Source organism: Arachis duranensis, chromosome 5, assembly GCF_000817695.3.
Source record: "Arachis duranensis cultivar V14167 chromosome 5, aradu.V14167.gnm2.J7QH, whole genome shotgun sequence".
Classification (NCBI taxonomy): Eukaryota; Viridiplantae; Streptophyta; class Magnoliopsida; order Fabales; family Fabaceae; genus Arachis; species Arachis duranensis.
In genome coordinates this window covers 7856423-7874577 of record NC_029776.3, presented here as the reverse complement: position 1 = coordinate 7874577, position 18155 = coordinate 7856423, and the positions used below count along the sequence as shown (strand labels likewise).

Below are 18155 nucleotides of genomic sequence, written 5' to 3'. Positions count from 1 at the left end.
ATGATTAAACTCAAATTTTAATTCATTTTGTCATATTATTATATAAATATTAAATTCTTTGATTAAACACTTATTTGATTACGAAATGATATTATATATTGCTTTATATTGACAATTAAATTTCAGTTACTACACAAATATTATATTTTAGATAATTGTATATTTTTTTTGTTATGTTGAAAATTATTATATAATTTTAAAATCATTTAGTTATGTTTATTTTTTTAAAAGTATTGTCATTATTGAAGAGTAACTAATGTTTGTGATAGTATAAAATTAAAAAATAAAAATACAAAATATTAATATACTGTGTTTTCGAAGTATAAATCTTGAAGTAAATATATGTATTATAATTAATGATCATAATTAAAAGTCTTTATTTTATTTCAATTTGTTCAGGAGATGTTTATCTTAAATTTTATTTCTTTATTAATTAGTATTTTTTTGTAAATTTAATCATCATTAATTTATATAAATCAAAATCTATAACTTAAAAAGATAGATACGTGTCTAAAAAATAAAAAAATATTTTTTTTGTTAGCAAAAAATTTATGTCGCTTTAGTTTTTTTTTTTTTTACATCATATCTTACATTTTTACCATAAGTTAGAGGTAAATTATTAAATATAAATTAGATTTACTATTTATTATCCTAATTCGAATTCATTAAATTCGATTTATATGGAAATGTAAATGGAGACAACTAGGTAACGTTATTGGGTTTAGGGGATTCAGGTAATTTTTGGGTGACTTTGGTTTATCAACGTAAATTAGCTTAATATGTGATATTAGTTATTGTTATATATAACATAATAGATGACATATTTATGCATTGTTTAGATTAGAAAAATTTGTAGAGAAATAACATGTTGGAGAAGAAAATGGATGGAAAAATCAATTTTTCATTATTTGGTTCAACAAAGAAATTGAATGAAAAACATAAAAGTGTATATGGAGCTCACGTAAATTTTTTCTCTTCAAAGTTGTGAAAAAACTGATTCAAAAATGCAAACATGGATAAAAATACAAAGTTTTCATTTGAATTATAATTTATATATAATATATAAAAATATTAATATAATTTTTCTCTATTATGATTTTTTTTTTCTTCTTACTTTTCCTTCCATTCAAACAAAAGAAATTTTTTTTTCTATTTTCTTTTCACTCATTTTTTTCACCTAAACAGCACACAAAAAAATATACTTTTCTTTCCATTTTCTTTTCTCTTATTTTTTATCTTATATCCAAACAATAGTTTAGTGTTTATCCATTTATCTTTTATTAATATTGTTATAATAAAGATACATGTAACTTTATAAAAATGATATAACCTAAACTTTGATTATCTCAGAATTTATTGAGTGGTTAGAATAGCTCCACGTCACGAACCAATAAATGCTAGCAATAAGAATGATCATAAAAACAGCCGAAACAGGTATTTGCAGGGATTACTCACGTTTTAGAGCTAGATGGGGACTCTTGAAATCCTCACGACCTGCCACGCGAAAATGGATAGGGACTAGGGGTGAAAAACGGGTCGAAACATGTCGAACTGGTCGCATAACCCGTCAAAAAATGCGAGTTGGGCTATAAATTTATGACCACCAAACTTAAAAATCCCGCCTATCCTGCACCGCCTAATCCACGGGATTTGGCGGGCTTCGGCGGGGCGGGACAAACTTTTCTGCTGGGCCAAGTTTTTATTTTGGTAGAGTCATTTTTTTTTACAAATTTCTATGATGTTATTGATCTTCAAGAGGATGAAGATGATAATTGAAGAAGTTTTAAGTTATATTTTGGATTATGTTTTATGTTTGATTGATTATAAACTTAAAGATGTTTAATTATATATTTTGAATAATATTTTTTTTGTTTTGGACAATGCTGGTTTTATTATTTTATTTCAAAAAAAATTGATTTATAATTATATCTATTACATATTTATAATTATAAAGACTTTAATGTGCATGAATTTAAAAATTATAATTTTTTTATATTTTTAGAAATTATAAATTTATTAAAATTGTTGTGAAATTATATATATTGTTTAATATTTAATGGCTTATAAAAAAAAGGAGATGATCCCGCCAGCCTACCATTAGGCGGGCGGGGGAAAAATTCAGGACTGTCTTACTAGGCTGGGCAGGCTTTTGGCGAGATAGGGCGGACTTTTCTGTTTGCCACTCCTAATAGGGGCACGGACATAAGTACCCATCCTATGAAACTTATTAAATATACGTGAATATAAAATTATTAATTTATCTTAATTTATATATACGTAAATCCATTTCTTGAATTTAGTAACCCTAATTTTTACTTCCAATTCGAATTTTTCCTTTTTCTTCCAAACTCATTCTCAGCCTTGATTCTGAGGGGTAATTAAATAGGAATTTGCAATGACGGAGAAAGAACGAGAACATTTTTTTTAAAATAGGAATGAGGGATGGAAAGTGGATTTCTCATTACCATATCTAACTAGCAACAGAGATCCAATATGAGCCGATTTAAGAGGGGACGTGTGAACTTTATCTGCATTGGGCTTTAAGGTAATGAATCTAAGTCAGATTTGGGACCCTGACAATAGATTTTAGTTGATCTTGCTTGCATTGAAGTGTTACTAGGCCTAAATATATCTTAAATTAATATTTTGAGTCATTGTTATAGCAAATACTATACTATTTAATATTATAACACTTAGTATATGTAAAAGTTAGATATATTTGTAAGACATTTTTTAATTCAAATTAAAAAAATTAATTATCTCTTTTTTAGTTTTAAATATTATTTTTTAATGTAACGAAAAAATAAAAATAACAATAATCACTCACATAATTAAAATAGAGAATCTTAATATATACATGACACTATATATATCAAGGATTATGATATATGATATATAATTTTTTTTCTTTTCTGTAATGACTATTTATATAATTTATTGAACAATTTTAATTTTTCATCTTAACATTTAATAAATTTAACATACAAAATAAATAACTTAAGTTATCATCTAGGACAATAAGTATAATAATGTAAATATTTATTTATTTATTAGTAGTGAAAAAATATGTAAATAGTATAAATTGACATTTTTTAGTATAAAAGTAATAATAAAGATTATTAATTAAGTTAATTACATAATTAAAAAATTATGAAGAATTTTTTAAATAATAATAAAAAATAAGATCACTATTATCACATATTACAAAATTTATGAAAAGAATTTTGGATAATAAATCAATTCTCAATAGATTATACATTAATTCTGTAAAAAATAAATAAATAATCAATACATTGGATATTATTATTTACGTACTAATATAATATATATTATCAATTATTGAGCTTATAATTAATTTTTAACTCAATTTTTGGTAATTAATATTTAAATGATTGAAATTATTAAATGTTGAATATTTTGCATCTAACCAATTAATTTTTTTATTGAAATTAAAAAGAGATGAGTTGTTAATCAATTCTAAATTTAAAATTAAATTTGAGTAGAAAACTAAAAAATATTTTAAATTTTATCTCACTAACCAAAATTAATTTTAAGATAAGAAATTACTTTGTACATCATATATATTGTAAGATATTATGGTTATTTGCTATTTTTTAATAGTAAATATTGTCAAATAAAATAGTGTAAAAAATTAGAAGAAAATGTATTTACAAGATTAGAAAATATTAATTTATTTTTTAATAGAATAAATTATATCTTGAATAACAAAAGTTGTTATATCGGTTTCTTTTCACACTAACTAATACTCAACGATGGTGTTTCGATACACCATATTACCAAAAAATATTAATCGATCTAATAACTTTTGTAATGATATAAGTTTATGAATTTGAAAATTTAAAAATTATTTCATAAAATGTGAAGTTTTAACAAGTAACAATGTTGATCATATTGTTTTGATTTCAAGAATGAATACGATAGCAATAAATAAAATTGTCCCAAGTAAATTTCAACAAAGACAAAAATTCATAAGTATTTCTATTAATGAAAAATTAATCTATTTTAAAGACAAATACAATTTTTTTCTATGAATTTCCTAAATTGACAAGTCGAGAATTAATCCACCACATATTAGTGCTCTATTTATTAAGGATATGTAGCTAACTAATGGATTATGAACTCCAAATACTTACTTAAACGGGCAAATGAGATGATCATTCAATAAATTTAAATTGATTAAAATAAATAATAATTATTTTTAATATTTTTAAATTATAAAATATTTATAATAATAATTACTATGTATATTTTTTATTTAAATTTTAATAAAAAAATTTATATAATTTTATGTATTATCCCGTGTAAGACACAGGAACATACACTAGTACACAATAAATAACACAAAATTACGTCTTATATATGAAATGTTAATACTGCATTTTGTTGCTGCTGTTTGATTTGATATATTTGCCACTGGTTCAAGCCCAAGCATAAATCCTTACATCTGTGTCGTGAACCCCTTTTTTACCAAGAATATCCATCACTTAAAAGTCCTTCATCCATTTTCCTTATATCATTGTCAGGCTAAGAGCACTGATGTAGACGCACATAGACATAGTTATTGACTATACTACTAAGCCATTCGGCCTGCACGTGGTTAAATGACTGTGTATCATGTAGCCATCAGTTAGTTTGCTTGCTCATAAAAATAATAAACAAATTCAATAAAATCAGTTAGCTTGCTTTGAAAATAACGTTACAAGTTTCTAAGATAAAATAACACTATAGTGATAGTCTGACAACTTTTATAACGATAATGCTTTTCCATAATTTCTGGCGTTACAAGTGTTTTTATCTCAAACTTTTTAGTTACAATTAAATGAACTACATCCATGCGGTTCAAAATATTTTGTGAACGTAACCAAAAAGCTACTCCACTGCATAAAGAGGATTGATATCAAAGCTGGGTTTTCTTGACAGGTAGGTTAGGCATAAGACTACATTTATTTATGGTGAATCATAAATCAGCATCAACACTGCAAACTACACGGAACACATTATTTCATCATCTGTTACAGAGCTGGTTGCAAACTCAGATAAAAGAGGAAAGATTGTGTTGGACCTTTGAGCAATAAACTACGTCAAATCTTTATGAAATGAATCAAATGCAATGCAACTAAGATACATGATAATAAAAACATATGGGGGGAAATAGTATTATCTGGTTTACAGATCCAATCCATCGTGCCTACAACTTAAAAATTAAATATAGAAACAGTTCGCTGGCATCCATTTTAGCATTTCGTACGGCGATGATACCAATGAAACTGTGCTCTCTCCTAGTATGGTCTATACCTCCAATCTGCTCTTGATGGCCTCCCACTGGGAATTCCATAACCCCACTGCAAAAGAAAATAGATTATAAGCAAAAGCCAAATACCTACAACTATATGGTACTTTAATATATACTTAAATAGTGCCCATGTTTATTTAGCATGCAAGGTGCACTTGCAAAATCACATTAACCCAATTTCCAATTTCCATTTTCTTCACTTGGTCAATCAAATCATTACTGTGTATATACTCACATCGTCGAAGTCCAGGCTACCATACATCCTCCCATAAGTTCGCATAGGACCTCCATAGCCCCCAAAAGAACCCACGCCATTCATCATAAAATTCTCACTCGGACTTGCATCATCAACAGGTGTGGCTGAATCTAATGCTACCTGCAGGAGCAAGATGCTAGCACAATCATATTTAAAACCAAGAAATTATACTCACAATTTTACCATCACAAGGAATACAAACAACGCTAGAAGAACAAATTTGTGCACCATTAAGTACAAATCTGCCACTGTGTATATAATCACACAATTACCATCGAGTTCAGCTTGACATTCACAGCAAGATCCAAGATGTAATGTCATAAAAAGTATCATAAAGGTCTATGGTACAGATTTGTTGTCATGTGATATAATTAACGTATATAGCGATGCACTATGATAGCTTTCCATAAATAGGAACAAAACCACAAATGCATAATTATGACTTATTCTCTTCTTCATAAAGTACCAACTTTAGATACTAAAGTGTTCCAATGTTATTCCAACAACAGCATGCTTCAAACATCAAATAACAAATGGGCATTCAAAAGACAGGCAGTTAACCTCAATCAACATATATTCCCTTCTATCACGGTATCACCACATATACATATTTCAATTTCAATTGCAAAGAAAAGGCAACAGCTACTTATGAAAATACGGAGCAATCCAAGATACAAACAAATACTAAATAATGTACCTGTTGTCCACAAATTTCATGAGGCCTTCGTGAGACACGATCTGCTACACCATCTTCAGCAAAAGTAACAAATCCAAAACCTCTATGACCTGATCTCTTAGGATCCTACATCAAAGAAGACTGTTGATTTAAGCAGTTTAGAAAACTCATGTATGTTCTTAAATATCTTACCCTGGGAACGTAAACATCTAATATACGGCCAAATCTTCCAAAATATTGACGAAGATCTTCAGAAGTTGCCTCTGGGGGAAGTCGGCCAACAAAAATCTTTTTACCGATTCCACGAGATGGTTCTCCCCCTGATTTAGAGAATAAGCTAATCAGTACGAAGCAACAATAGTCATCTTTATTCAACACCAGAGCTTTTATTCCATGCTTACTTCCGTAGACTGGGCCTGGATGATCATACAAAGTAGGAGCACCAAGTGCTGCATATCTAGTTGCTGCAGAAATATAAGCATTATATGCACCATACCCTCCCTGTGGCATTCTGCCTACTGGCTTGAAGTCATCATCCTGTAAATGGCATATACAATATTATTTGACTAAAATTATAACGAAAACCAAAACACAAATAAAATACCTTTCGGTAGAAAAACAAAAGACTCGTGTATGCAACTAAATCCAAAAGTATTATTGCACTGAATATATACAAAGACACATTTTTAGGTTAGACATTTTTATGAAAATTCTTGCCTTGGGTGTAGCTCGATCAACCACCACGGTAGAACCTCCCAGTTCATGGGTTTCTGCCATCAAACTCTCGACAGAATCTGCAAGACAGAACATCTCCCTTATAGTGGCTGATACATCATTTGCACTAAACTCAAAAAGTCTACAAACCAAAATAGAGCAACAACTGTAGGCACATATAGTACGCATTGAAAAGGTGTGTACAACAGGTGTCAATCAAGCTCTTAAATAACAATCAAGTTACATTAAAAGGAAACTAGCATACTATAAACCCCATTCACTTAAAATATGCACATAGTGAGGAGTAGAGCACACAACCCAACCTGCACTTGCAAAGGTGATAAAACCAATTCCACGATGCATTTTTGATCCTTGATCCTGTTGAAAAATGGAAATAAATCGTAAATCATTCATACAACTACAATAATATCATATCATCCATAAATCTGTTGGGCAACTGTCAACAACGTACATGCATACAATTTATACATATTAACTAATTACATCTATGCATATGACAATGCCAGGGAGTGGAGTACCTTTGGCATGTATAGATCTGTTATATCACCATATTTCTCAAAATGACTGCAAAACCACCAAAAGAGAAAATAACATAAAACTATAAGACTGTGCTAGCATTGAAAACAACACTCTTAAGTCTTCACATCTTTAATGAAGATGCAACATGCTCATGTACCTTCTAAAAGATGCTTCTGTTACTGATTGTGGAATCCTGGCTACAAATATTCTGGTTACTTTTTTGGGTGGAGCTCTCATCTCCTCCTTTAGAATGAAAGATTACAAAATCAGCAGGATAGTATAACTCAGCAATGATCAGAACAGACTTAATGTCCTAACAACAATTTGATTACTACCTTTGGTGTGGCCACTTTGACTTCCAGCATCCTGTTGCCAAGAACATGTTCACCTGATAGAACATCCTGCCACCAGAAAGTCAGTCAGTTCATGATAGTGTGTGCACAAGACCATCTACATAAAGATAGCAGTTACCTTAGCATCATCCACTGAAGCAAATGTAACATATCCAAATCCACGAGATCGTCCAGTTGATCGCTCCTAAAATAAAGAAAGTAGCTAAGGGTGCAGTGCAACAATTTTGTAATTTTGGGGGCAGAGTGCAATATTTGCACGAGTTTGGGGTTAAGAGATATATATCTTGAAACCTCAAGGGATGTGATCGCTAATAATTCAGGGAGAACCAGTAGTACACTACCCTAAGAGAGTAAAGCTAAGTGGTACAATGCATTTATTAAGAAACCATGTACAACTGACGTGGTAAATAATTAGACATTCATATGCATTAATTCTGGCAGTTGTTTCACAGTATACTTCACGTAAATTGTATAGGATAAATGATTAAAGTAACTCCATGTCATCTGCAATGTTTTCATTTCATATTAAACAAGCTTTTTTTTTTTACCAAAAAACAAGAGCTAATGGATAAACCACCTTGTCAATCAATGGTGAAAATTGTTAAATTTCTAGGAGAAGAGCAGAATAAGAAGATAATGTATTGAAGTTGTTGTGTTGAAGTTGTTTTATATGATACCAGAGTCATGCTATTTATAAAGATATTTTCAACTAACTTCATAAATATCTATCTACTAACTACTAGCTATTACTGACTTAACTCTCATCTACTAACAACTCTAATAATATTTTAATATGCCCTTGCAAGTTGGTGGATGGAAGATGTCAATAATCCCCAACTTGGATAAGTTTCGATGAGATGGTTGAGGAAGAGGCGTGCGGCGCGGTAACGCAAAGGAAGAGGCGTGTGGTGCTAGACGCAGAGTAGACAAAGAAAAAAGAGAGGTGCGGTGTGGGCTGCAATTCTAGTCATGACAGAAAGGAGGAACAGGGCTTCTGCTCTAGTTAGGGGAAGACGTGAGCGGCGTGCAGTGATGCAGCAGAGACGATGCGTGTGGCGCAGTGACACATAGGAAGAAAAGAGAAAAGAGGATAGTCGCGGCGGAGCTGGGCTGCCGGCAGTGAGCAGAGAAAGAAGAAAGAGAAGGAGACGCTGCGCTTCGGGGAAAGAGCAATATTCAGAGAGCGCATGGAGGCACGTTTGGTGGCGGATGCCAGTAATTTTGACCCGTTGAACTCATAAAAATGAAATGGAAAGGAGTAGGAAGAAAAAGAAGAGAGAAAGAAAGGGGACGTCGCGACGGCACACTGGCTGGCAGCGGGCTGAACAGATGGATAAAGAGAGGGAAAAGTGGTACAGAAGGTAGTTCTTGATAGAGGAAGAAGGAGAAAAGGGACAAAGAAGAGAAAAAGAAGAAGTGACGGTGACAACAAACTTTGAGAGGCAGCGTGAAGGCGCAGCTCTCGATAACCATAATTTTGGGTAATAGAGAGAGGTAATGAAATAACCAAGACAACACCAGGTTATTGCAATGCTCCCATATTAAAAATAGAGGATTATCGGTTTAGAGGAGAAGGAATAGAGCCAGTGAGAAAGCCATATTTGTTTTTGGAGATAATGGCCATAGTAAAAGATTGACACCAAGAGTGATAGTTACTGCCAGTAAAGATAGGAGTGACAAGGACAGAAGTTGGATTTTCACTGGGATGAATATAGAAAAGACTAGTGGGATCTTGTGCTACGTTAGAAGATGATTCTGCCATTAGAGAGGAAGAATACAATGGGGACTAATTATTTGGGTTTGAAGAAGAAACGTGGTGATTTTTTCACCGAAAAACTAATGGCTTATCCTCTTCAAAGAGGATACCACGTTAAATTTCTAGGAAATGAGCAGAATAAGAAGATAATGTATTGAAGTTGTTGTGTTGAAGTTCTTTTATATGATACCAGAGTCATGTTATTTATAAAGATATTTTCAACTAACCTCGTAAATATCCATCTCCTAACTACTAGCTATTCCTAACTTAACTCTCAACTAGTAACAACTCTAATAATATTTTAATAAAAATCTACAATTGACATGGTATGTCAAGTGGATTCTCCAATGGTGAATTAAACATGAAATAGCAACACTCAACAAAAAATGTAAAGATAGACTAACCTTCATAACAATACAATCTTCCAATTCACCGTACTTGCTCATGTATTCCCTCAAGCCCTCAGTGTCCACGTCCCATGGAATACCCAAAACCTAGCAAACAATTACGAAGACAGAAATTGGGAAAATAACTACACATGCGAACAACTGACCGAGTATAATGTTCATCAACAAACAACATGCCAGAACCTTAATTATTGTCAATCACTTGTAAATACATATGATTAGAGGATTGAACAGAAACAAATTGAATTTACGTGACTCACCACAAGCTTTCGCTGCTCCATCAGAGACTTGAAGGTAGGGCAGTGGAAGAGGGAAAGTGCCTAACAAAATGTGGGGAAAGCAAAGAAAGGGAGGGGGAACAAGAAAAGAAAATAAAAAAGAAATTCCAGGCACTCCTTCTCCTGTTGGGGGTGAAATGGAATCTCTCAGCTGAGCACTCAGCGTTCTCACCTCTCTTCTCTCTCTAAATCCCTCACACTCGCCTCCTCCTGCATACAACAGCCACACTTCTTTCTCACACACAGTTTCCTTCATCATCATCATCAGCATATTTACCAAATCAAATTTCAGCTTTTCGAGATGCTTCGCTGTTTTTTTTTTTTTTCCTAGGAACAGAAACAATTGATAACAAAGAAATTGAAAGAAATTGGGTGAATTAGGCGCTCACTGACCTTGCACACGGGGGAATTTGGGAACCCTAATTCAGAGATCTCGCTCGCTCGGTTTCTCTCTCCCTCCTCTCTCTCTCTCTGTTCTTTCTTCTCTTTCTTTTTTTTTTTTTTTTGTCAAGATTCTTTCTTCTCTTTCTCTTCTCTCCCTCCGCACCCTTCTCCTGTCACCCAATGCCAGTATGCCACCACCCACCATCATTATTTCTCGCCCACTATTCTCATTTTGGATCTGCGGACCGATCCCAATCGGATCCGATCCCACATTGGGCCGGGCCCTCGTCTACTTGTATGAAACCCGATAATTGAATTAATCTAACTCAAATTAAGTCCAAAGAGAAAATGACCAAATTCAGTCCATTACCAAAAAATTAAAAAAACTGACCATATTAGTTTATGATTTCTAGTTTAATCATCGCCATTAAATGAGTTTAATTTTGAGGTATTTATAATGGTAAATAACTCGTCTACTTATATGACATATTTAATAATTATTGGATAAAATGAATTATGTTATTGTTATTTACACTAACTCTTAATTTAACATACGTTTGATAACTTAATCAATTAATTATGATAAAACTTTCTTTTTACAAATTACAAGAATTACTAAAAAGGTTCCATTCTATAAGTTTTATTTTCTTCAAATTATCTATTTATTAACAGAAAATATAGGTAGACAATAATATTTGTGAACAATTTAAATAATAGAGTAAAAATACACTCTAGTCTCTAATTTACACACCAATTCTCTAATAGTATTGGACTAATTTTAAAGTTTATTGTTTATAAAAATCATTACCTACCTAACAAAATCGATTTATTAATTAGTGCCAAAAAAGGAAAAAAAAAACTAAACGAACAAATTAAAAAAAATAACAATTATCCATAGCCATTGATAATTAGCCACGGCTGAATACGTGATCTTTTATAAATCGTGGCAATAGGTTAAAAACGTGGTCAATTTCTATGGCCACATTTTTTTCAGTTGTTTGGCACGTGACAAAAGTCAAGTTTTCTTTTAGTGTAATGGAAATTTAAAATTTTTTTTGTTGACTAATGGAAATTTAATTTATGGAGAGATATATAGATAAACTGACATACAAGAAATTTATGAAAACAGAGAAAAGCCCTTCAAAGTTCAAAGTTACAAATAAATTAAATGTTTTTATGTACCACTTTAGTGCGGCTTATTGTGAAATCATTATATTAATTCGATACACTAAACGTACATGTATGCTTTAATTTAAAGTTTAAACTACAGAATAGAGAATAACACACGGATCAATCTGCTTTGAAGTGTTTTTCAATTGATCCAAGAAGAGTGGAATTAATATAATCCTGAGGACAGTGAGCAGGTACTCCAGGAATCAAGATGCCAATCAACCTGAAGAAGAAGCACAACCATCCTTCTCTATAGCGAGGCCCATGTTTGTATGCAATTGTAAAGCTCCTTATTATTTCCAAAATGGCATTAAATATCATCGGTATTATGTACCATGGCGAGAAGTAGTTTTTATTTGGTTCTTCTTCAACAATCTGCATCCATTAATTAATAATAAGGAGATACTTTAACACTTTTGATCACTTCATAGCTAGCTAGCTAAACTTTGTCGATTTGTAGTTGGCAACAATTACATACACATACACTAGATAACAACCATTTTGTTTCCCTGAAAATATGGCCATTACTTTATGACCTAGGACCACTGGACCACATTCAAAAAGCTTTTTACTAAAAAGTTGATTTTGAGAAGGTAACTTTCTAAAAGCTTAAAAGTAAATTAATTTTAAAATAAATTTCAATAAAAACAAGTTACAATACTTTTGTACAGTAAAACAACTTTTAAAGTTTAAAAAACTCTAACAGATATAAACAAATTAAAATAATAAATTTAGATATTCATTAATATTTTAAATTGTATTAAAATTTTTAGTTTTAATAAATACAAACTAATTTAAAAAACAAAAATACTATGTGCATATAAAATATATAAAATATCAGTTACCATGTATTTATATATCAATACACATGTTGTTTACTTTATTATTTTAATATATATTTTATATTTTAATATATATTTTATACCCATGACTAAATTAGTAATTGATTTTTAGTATATACATAGTGTAATTGTTTCGAAAAATATCTCTTTAGGTACATTTAGAATCACCGTGACTTTTAAAAGTTATAAATATAAGCGTATGTATTTTTTTATAAAAAATATTTGAGACTAACATTGTTTATCAATATTAGCCCATTTTTAGCCAATAATACTTATTTTTATACTATTAAACTTTAGTGTTTAGAGTTTATAATTTAAAATTTAGTACTTAGAGTTTTTAACATGGGCCAAAAATAATAATTTTTACTGGTAATATAATATTATTTTTTTATGAGAAAGTATAGGGAGCCAATAAAATATTTGTATAATATGCATAATGGAGGTTTAGTGAGTATTAGAGATATATCTATTAGTATTACATTTTTCTATCAGCGTAAGCTTCTGAAATGAGTGGTATCATGACATAATATCAGACCTCTAGATTCGAAAGGAGTTCAATCTTTGGTGAACCCCAAAATCAGCTTAAACTTTTGGAACGAGTGGTTTTATGACATGAGATGTTTATTATCCTTAGTAGCCAGATGGTTATTCTGAATAATATGGGTGATGTTCATTTTGTAATTCATACAGTCTATTGTACACATTGTACAAATATTCTATTGGCTTCCTAGCAGAACTCTTTTTTTATTTACTAAATCCAAAATAAAATATTTATATTTTAAAAAAATACAAATACTATTTTCAAAAAATTTTACCTATCCAAAATTGTAAACTCGTTGTATATTGATACGTACCTGAAGTTCATAAGCCCTATTGAAGTAAAGGCATACCCCAAAGTGCTTGAAGAACATGAGATTGTTATCATCCCAGGGCAATCTTGGAACTATGTCATTGCAATACACAAACCTGCAATACCTAATTGAATTCTCTTTGAATTTTGCTTTCATGTAATTTGCATAAGCTTCATCTCCAACTCTCGGTTGCCCAAAAGTGTAGATCCCTTCCAACCTCTCTATTAACAACTTCTCATCATGCATAAACAATATGGTAGGAAAAAGTATTGCAAGTGCTCCACCCAAACTATGTCCCGTCACAATATACTTGGTTTTCTCATTTTCACTCAAAACTTTTCTTAATATGTCCCTAATAAGGTAATATGCAAAGGGGGGATGATCATCAACACTTTCTTCTTCGTCTCCAATCTCCTTTGGCCATCCAACATTCTTTTGCAACCCTAAGGCTTTCATAAAGCCAGCATGCATTTTTCCAACACCAGGTATCCCATACCATGATAGGTCCACGTCTGTGCTCCATGCGTCTGCATCAAATGGTTCTGTTCCTCTAAATGACACCACATACGTGTCACCATCTTCGTGTTTCTCCAAAAATATCAACACTTGGGTTGTACTCTTTCCTTGATAATCTACCAATAATTCAATACATATGCAAATATATATTAATTAACATAACATATGATAATAAGCTTCAATTTTTAGTAATTCATCCACACGTATATATTTAGGTGAAAACTTATGTACAATTAACTTTATGTAAAGTTGATAGTTGAGAAACATAAAATAATAATTTAGTCAAACTTATCAAATTATTTAACGACCCTCAACTATTAACTTTACATAAAGTTAACAGAGTTTCCACCGTATATTTATCTTTCTGGTTCTTACCATTCCAGCAGTTATAAAATCCCACATATTCCATCTAAAAAGTGAAAAGAGAGAAGATATATCAAAATATATTCAATTACAACAAAATGAATTGATTGAAGTATATATATTCAATGATTAAATAAATTAAAGCTTTAATTTATATATATATACCTCCCATTTATTTGTGACAATATCTTCAAGGAAAGCTTCATTCTCGTAAGATGCTTTTGAAGCCATCATGGCTAAGTAAACATAATACCTGCAATCTTCACGCTTCATAGTACCCAGTCTCATGCGATAATCCAAATTTCCAATAAAAGACAAAAACTTGGATGATTTCCGATCCGGGACGACCAACTTACCTATTTATGTTAAAGAGATCAGAACCATTATATCTTAATATGTCCAAATGAATATTATTTTTAGATAAAAAAAAAATTAGGTGATCAATATTTTTCTTTTATTTGTGTTGAGTATTTTAATCTGAATATTTTTTAGTTTGTAATAAGCTTCAATTTTTTGTGTTAGTTGAGTTCTTTCTTTCAAAAAACAGTATCTTTTTTGTTTTACATTTGAACTAATAATAGCTAACTCTTACACTACAAATATCAATTTTCTAACCTTTTTTATAATATTAGAAAAATAATAATTTAAAATTATTTTATTTAATTTAATATATGTAATTCTATATATATATATCATCACACATTTATTATATCTAAAATTATTTAATTATTTCAGGAATAATTAAAAAATACAAATAAACAAAAATAAGATTGCTTTGAACTAATTTTTTATTATTTTTTAGAGAAAGTATAAGGAGCCAATAGAATATTTGTACAATGTGTACAATGAAAGTTTATGGTGTATTAAAGATATAATCATTAGTGTTATCTTTTTTCATCAGCTGTTGGGATAAGTAGTATCATGACATGGTATTAAAACGCTTTATTCGAATATATAAATTGTAAAATTATTAAATAAATTATAAATTGGCTAATGCTCAAGGTTAAATATTATTACGTGAAAATTTGAGAAACAATAACATTATACGAAAGTTTTAAACCTTAAACTAAATGAATTAATAATCGCATTAACTAATATTGTTAATTAGATGCGAAGCCTAGCTAAATTGTGCTATTAGGAACAGTGTTCTCATAAATGCTCACTATGCATGACTAGGTACAACAATTATTGGTGTCGGTGGAGGGGAAAAACAGAGTCTCAAAAAAGCATTCAGCAAAATGATATATTGTACCTAAGCAAAATAATCATTATTGTACCTACTACATAAACGACGACCTTCAGCAAACTGTAATACTAATTCATAAAAAAAACAGTTAAAATATATTTTATTTAATATTAATAATTAATTAAAATTAAATAAAATAAATTCTGATTGATTTTGACTAAATTTTTTTAATTATCAAATATTTTTATTAAACAAAATAAGTCAACTACAAATATTGCGGCATTAGCCTCTGTAGTCTTTTATGCTGTCTAGTTTCTCCTCCAAGAAAATATGAATATAAGGTGGTGTTTGTACCAAATAATTTTAATTTATTTTTAAAATTTATTTATAGAAATGTATTATTTATATGTTTGTGTAAAATTTTAAAATTTAACTTTTATTATTAATTTATTTTTAAAAATAGTTTATTATCTAAAACATAAATTTTTTATCCAAAAAAAATGGATATTTAATATATTCTCATATCAAAGAAATAAAAAAAAATACAATTATTATATTATTGTCAAATAATTTTTTTCTTTTATTAGCATTGTTGTTATTTTGAAAATTAAAAATTTATTCTTGAAAATATTAAAATAAAATAATTCTCAACCATTTGTAGTAATAAAATAATTTTTTTCTTGATTAATCAACAAGTTTTTTTATATAATACTCGAGTATGAAATTCCAAACATAATATTTTTTAAAATATAATTTTCTAGAATATATTTTTAACCTTTAAACAAACATCCAACAAATATTTGAATCCAAGTGAATCACTATAAGAAAAATGAAAATATTATGTGCATATAAAAAATTAACTATTATATATTATAAAAATAAATCTTTTAAGCGTGTTAAAAGTAACTATTTTATTAATAAACAAAAATCTATATGTAATTTAACTCATTTTAATATATATTTTACATAAATGACTTATTTTTTTATGTATACATATTATAGTTGTTTAGTAAATTAAATTTATAGTTATTAATCATCAACAATTACATCATGGATAGATTATCATAAATATGTTCATAAATATTATTGACAACAATGAATATTTTAAAATAGTCTGTTTTATGCTAATTTTATGGACATGTATTATTTTCTCTTTGTCAATAATTGTCATCAATAGTAAAAAAATATTAGATTTTTTTCACAACAATAGATTGATACTGTCAATAGACATTTGAGCATTTCTTTAAACAATTAACAACTGTAAAAAAATGAACATTTTTTTGTCTACTAGCCAATAATTAAGTAAAAAAAATTACTTTGATAAAATAATTGTTTTAGAGGCTATTCATGTGTAGTTGACTTCATGTGAAGTTGATAACCGAGTGCCATTAGATAATTTGACTGATTTGACTATATTTTTATTTAATTGCTCTCAGCTATCAACTTCACGTGAAGTCGACTGTATCTGAATTTTCAGCTACGAAAATATATATCTTTTTTTTTTTGTAATGGATATTGGACATTTAAAAAATAGTATGTTTTTTTTTCTTATTTAGGACCAACATAGAGTAAGTAAATAAAATTTCACAATTTTGAGAATTATCTAATAACTTCAATAAAAAAGGAAGTAACAAAATTAAACTGCGAGATCTAACTTTTTTTTTTTACCTCTTCTTTGTGCTTTTGATCTTATATATTTTTCACGTCACACTAAACCTTTATAATTCAATTATAAGTTTTCACGTACGAATGGCGATCAAGTGAAATTAAATTGTTTGAAGTGATAATTCAAAGATGAGAAAGAATATATGCATAAAAAGTTGTTGGAAGTAGTAAATATATAATTAACGAACCAGTAAGAAGGTGAAGTAGAGTGGAGAAGAGGCCACCGTTGAGGTTAAGGGTGTTGATGAACATCTCAATAAAAGAGCCTAAGAATGCAAGTGGCTTGGATACCGCCATCAACAACTTCTGAAGCAGGATGGACGCAACTATCAGAAATCGACGCTTGAAGCTTCTTTCCACTGTCTTCTCCCCCGAGTGGCTCTCCAAACACTTCCGGTGACCTATGTTCTTGGAAAACAGGATCCGAACCAAGTCCAACAAACTCGCCTCTTCTGGCATCAGCAGCAAGTAACTATTCGCGAAGCTCTTGTTGCAATTCGACGCCATCCCTACCCTAATACTACAAAGAGAAGCAAATTACAGCAGTTTTGCGCTTCTATCTTCACAAATTCTCTTTTTATAATGACTATTTTTCGTTAAAAAGGCTTATTAGAGAGAAAGATATCATCCCGTGAATACAGTAATTTAGACGTTAAACGTGTCTATTTTAAAAGAAAATGCTAAAGGGACAATGATTTTATTGAACAATATAAACAACTATCAATTAAATAAAAATATACTACATTTTTAAATTAATCTTCTAAATTTTAATATTAAAATAATTATTCGTACACTAGTAAAATAAATATTCGATATATCTATTGTTTATATTGTTTAATATTTTCATTGTTCACCTATACTTTTCTATATTAAAATCGGAGGAG

General features: G+C 29.6%; 2 protein-coding genes across 4 annotated transcripts; both read right to left on the bottom strand.

The window, feature by feature from the left end:
* Positions 1 to 4946: 4946 nt before the first annotated feature.
* Positions 4947 to 10857, bottom strand: LOC107487797 (uncharacterized). Of its 3 annotated transcripts, XM_021142124.2 has the most exons (15): positions 10688 to 10842; positions 10277 to 10504; positions 10014 to 10103; positions 7972 to 8037; positions 7836 to 7901; positions 7658 to 7743; positions 7500 to 7545; positions 7284 to 7338; positions 6964 to 7040; positions 6648 to 6783; positions 6439 to 6566; positions 6268 to 6372; positions 5550 to 5690; positions 5255 to 5363; positions 4947 to 5204 (listed from the first exon to the last, which is right to left on the bottom strand). In XM_021142124.2, exons 2-14 carry the CDS (start codon positions 10295 to 10297, stop codon positions 5301 to 5303), a joined length of 1080 nt encoding a protein of 359 aa, XP_020997783.1. In that variant the 5' UTR covers positions 10298 to 10504; positions 10688 to 10842; the 3' UTR covers positions 4947 to 5204; positions 5255 to 5300. The 3 variants fall into 3 exon arrangements, with proteins under 3 accessions (XP_020997783.1, XP_015963981.1, XP_015963980.1); XM_016108495.3 differs by having other exon boundaries at positions 5119 to 5363; positions 10688 to 10857; XM_016108494.3 differs by having other exon boundaries at positions 5119 to 5363; positions 10277 to 10544; positions 10688 to 10836.
* A 914-nt stretch (positions 10858 to 11771) lies between these two features.
* On the bottom strand, positions 11772 to 17886 carry LOC107487798 (triacylglycerol lipase OBL1). Its single transcript, XM_016108497.3, has 5 exons — positions 17460 to 17886; positions 14586 to 14776; positions 14433 to 14466; positions 13545 to 14173; positions 11772 to 12223 (listed from the first exon to the last, which is right to left on the bottom strand). The coding sequence occupies exons 1-5, from the start codon at positions 17776 to 17778 to the stop codon at positions 11969 to 11971; spliced, it is 1428 nt and encodes a 475-aa protein (XP_015963983.1). The 5' UTR covers positions 17779 to 17886; the 3' UTR covers positions 11772 to 11968.
* Between the last annotated feature and the right edge of the window lie 269 nt (positions 17887 to 18155).

Bases quoted from the DNA above. Each gene is read 5' to 3' on its own strand.
- LOC107487798 (XM_016108497.3), bottom strand. From the start codon at position 17,778: ATGGCGTCGAATTGCAACAAGAGCTTCGCGAATAGTTACTTGCTGCTG. The intron at 14,467-14,585 runs GTATATATATAT...TTCACTTTTTAG, and splicing joins TTGTCACAAATAAATGGGAG to ATGGAATATGTGGGATTTTA. The intron at 14,174-14,432 runs GTAAGAACCAGA...AATTATTGGTAG, and splicing joins ATTTTATAACTGCTGGAATG to ATTATCAAGGAAAGAGTACA.
- LOC107487797 (XM_016108495.3), bottom strand. From the start codon at position 10,297: ATGGAGCAGCGAAAGCTTGTG. The intron at 8,038-10,013 runs GTTAGTCTATCT...TCTTTATTTTAG, and splicing joins AAGATTGTATTGTTATGAAG to GAGCGATCAACTGGACGATC. The intron at 5,691-6,267 runs GTACATTATTTA...TTGCTCCTGCAG, and splicing joins ATGAAATTTGTGGACAACAG to GTAGCATTAGATTCAGCCAC.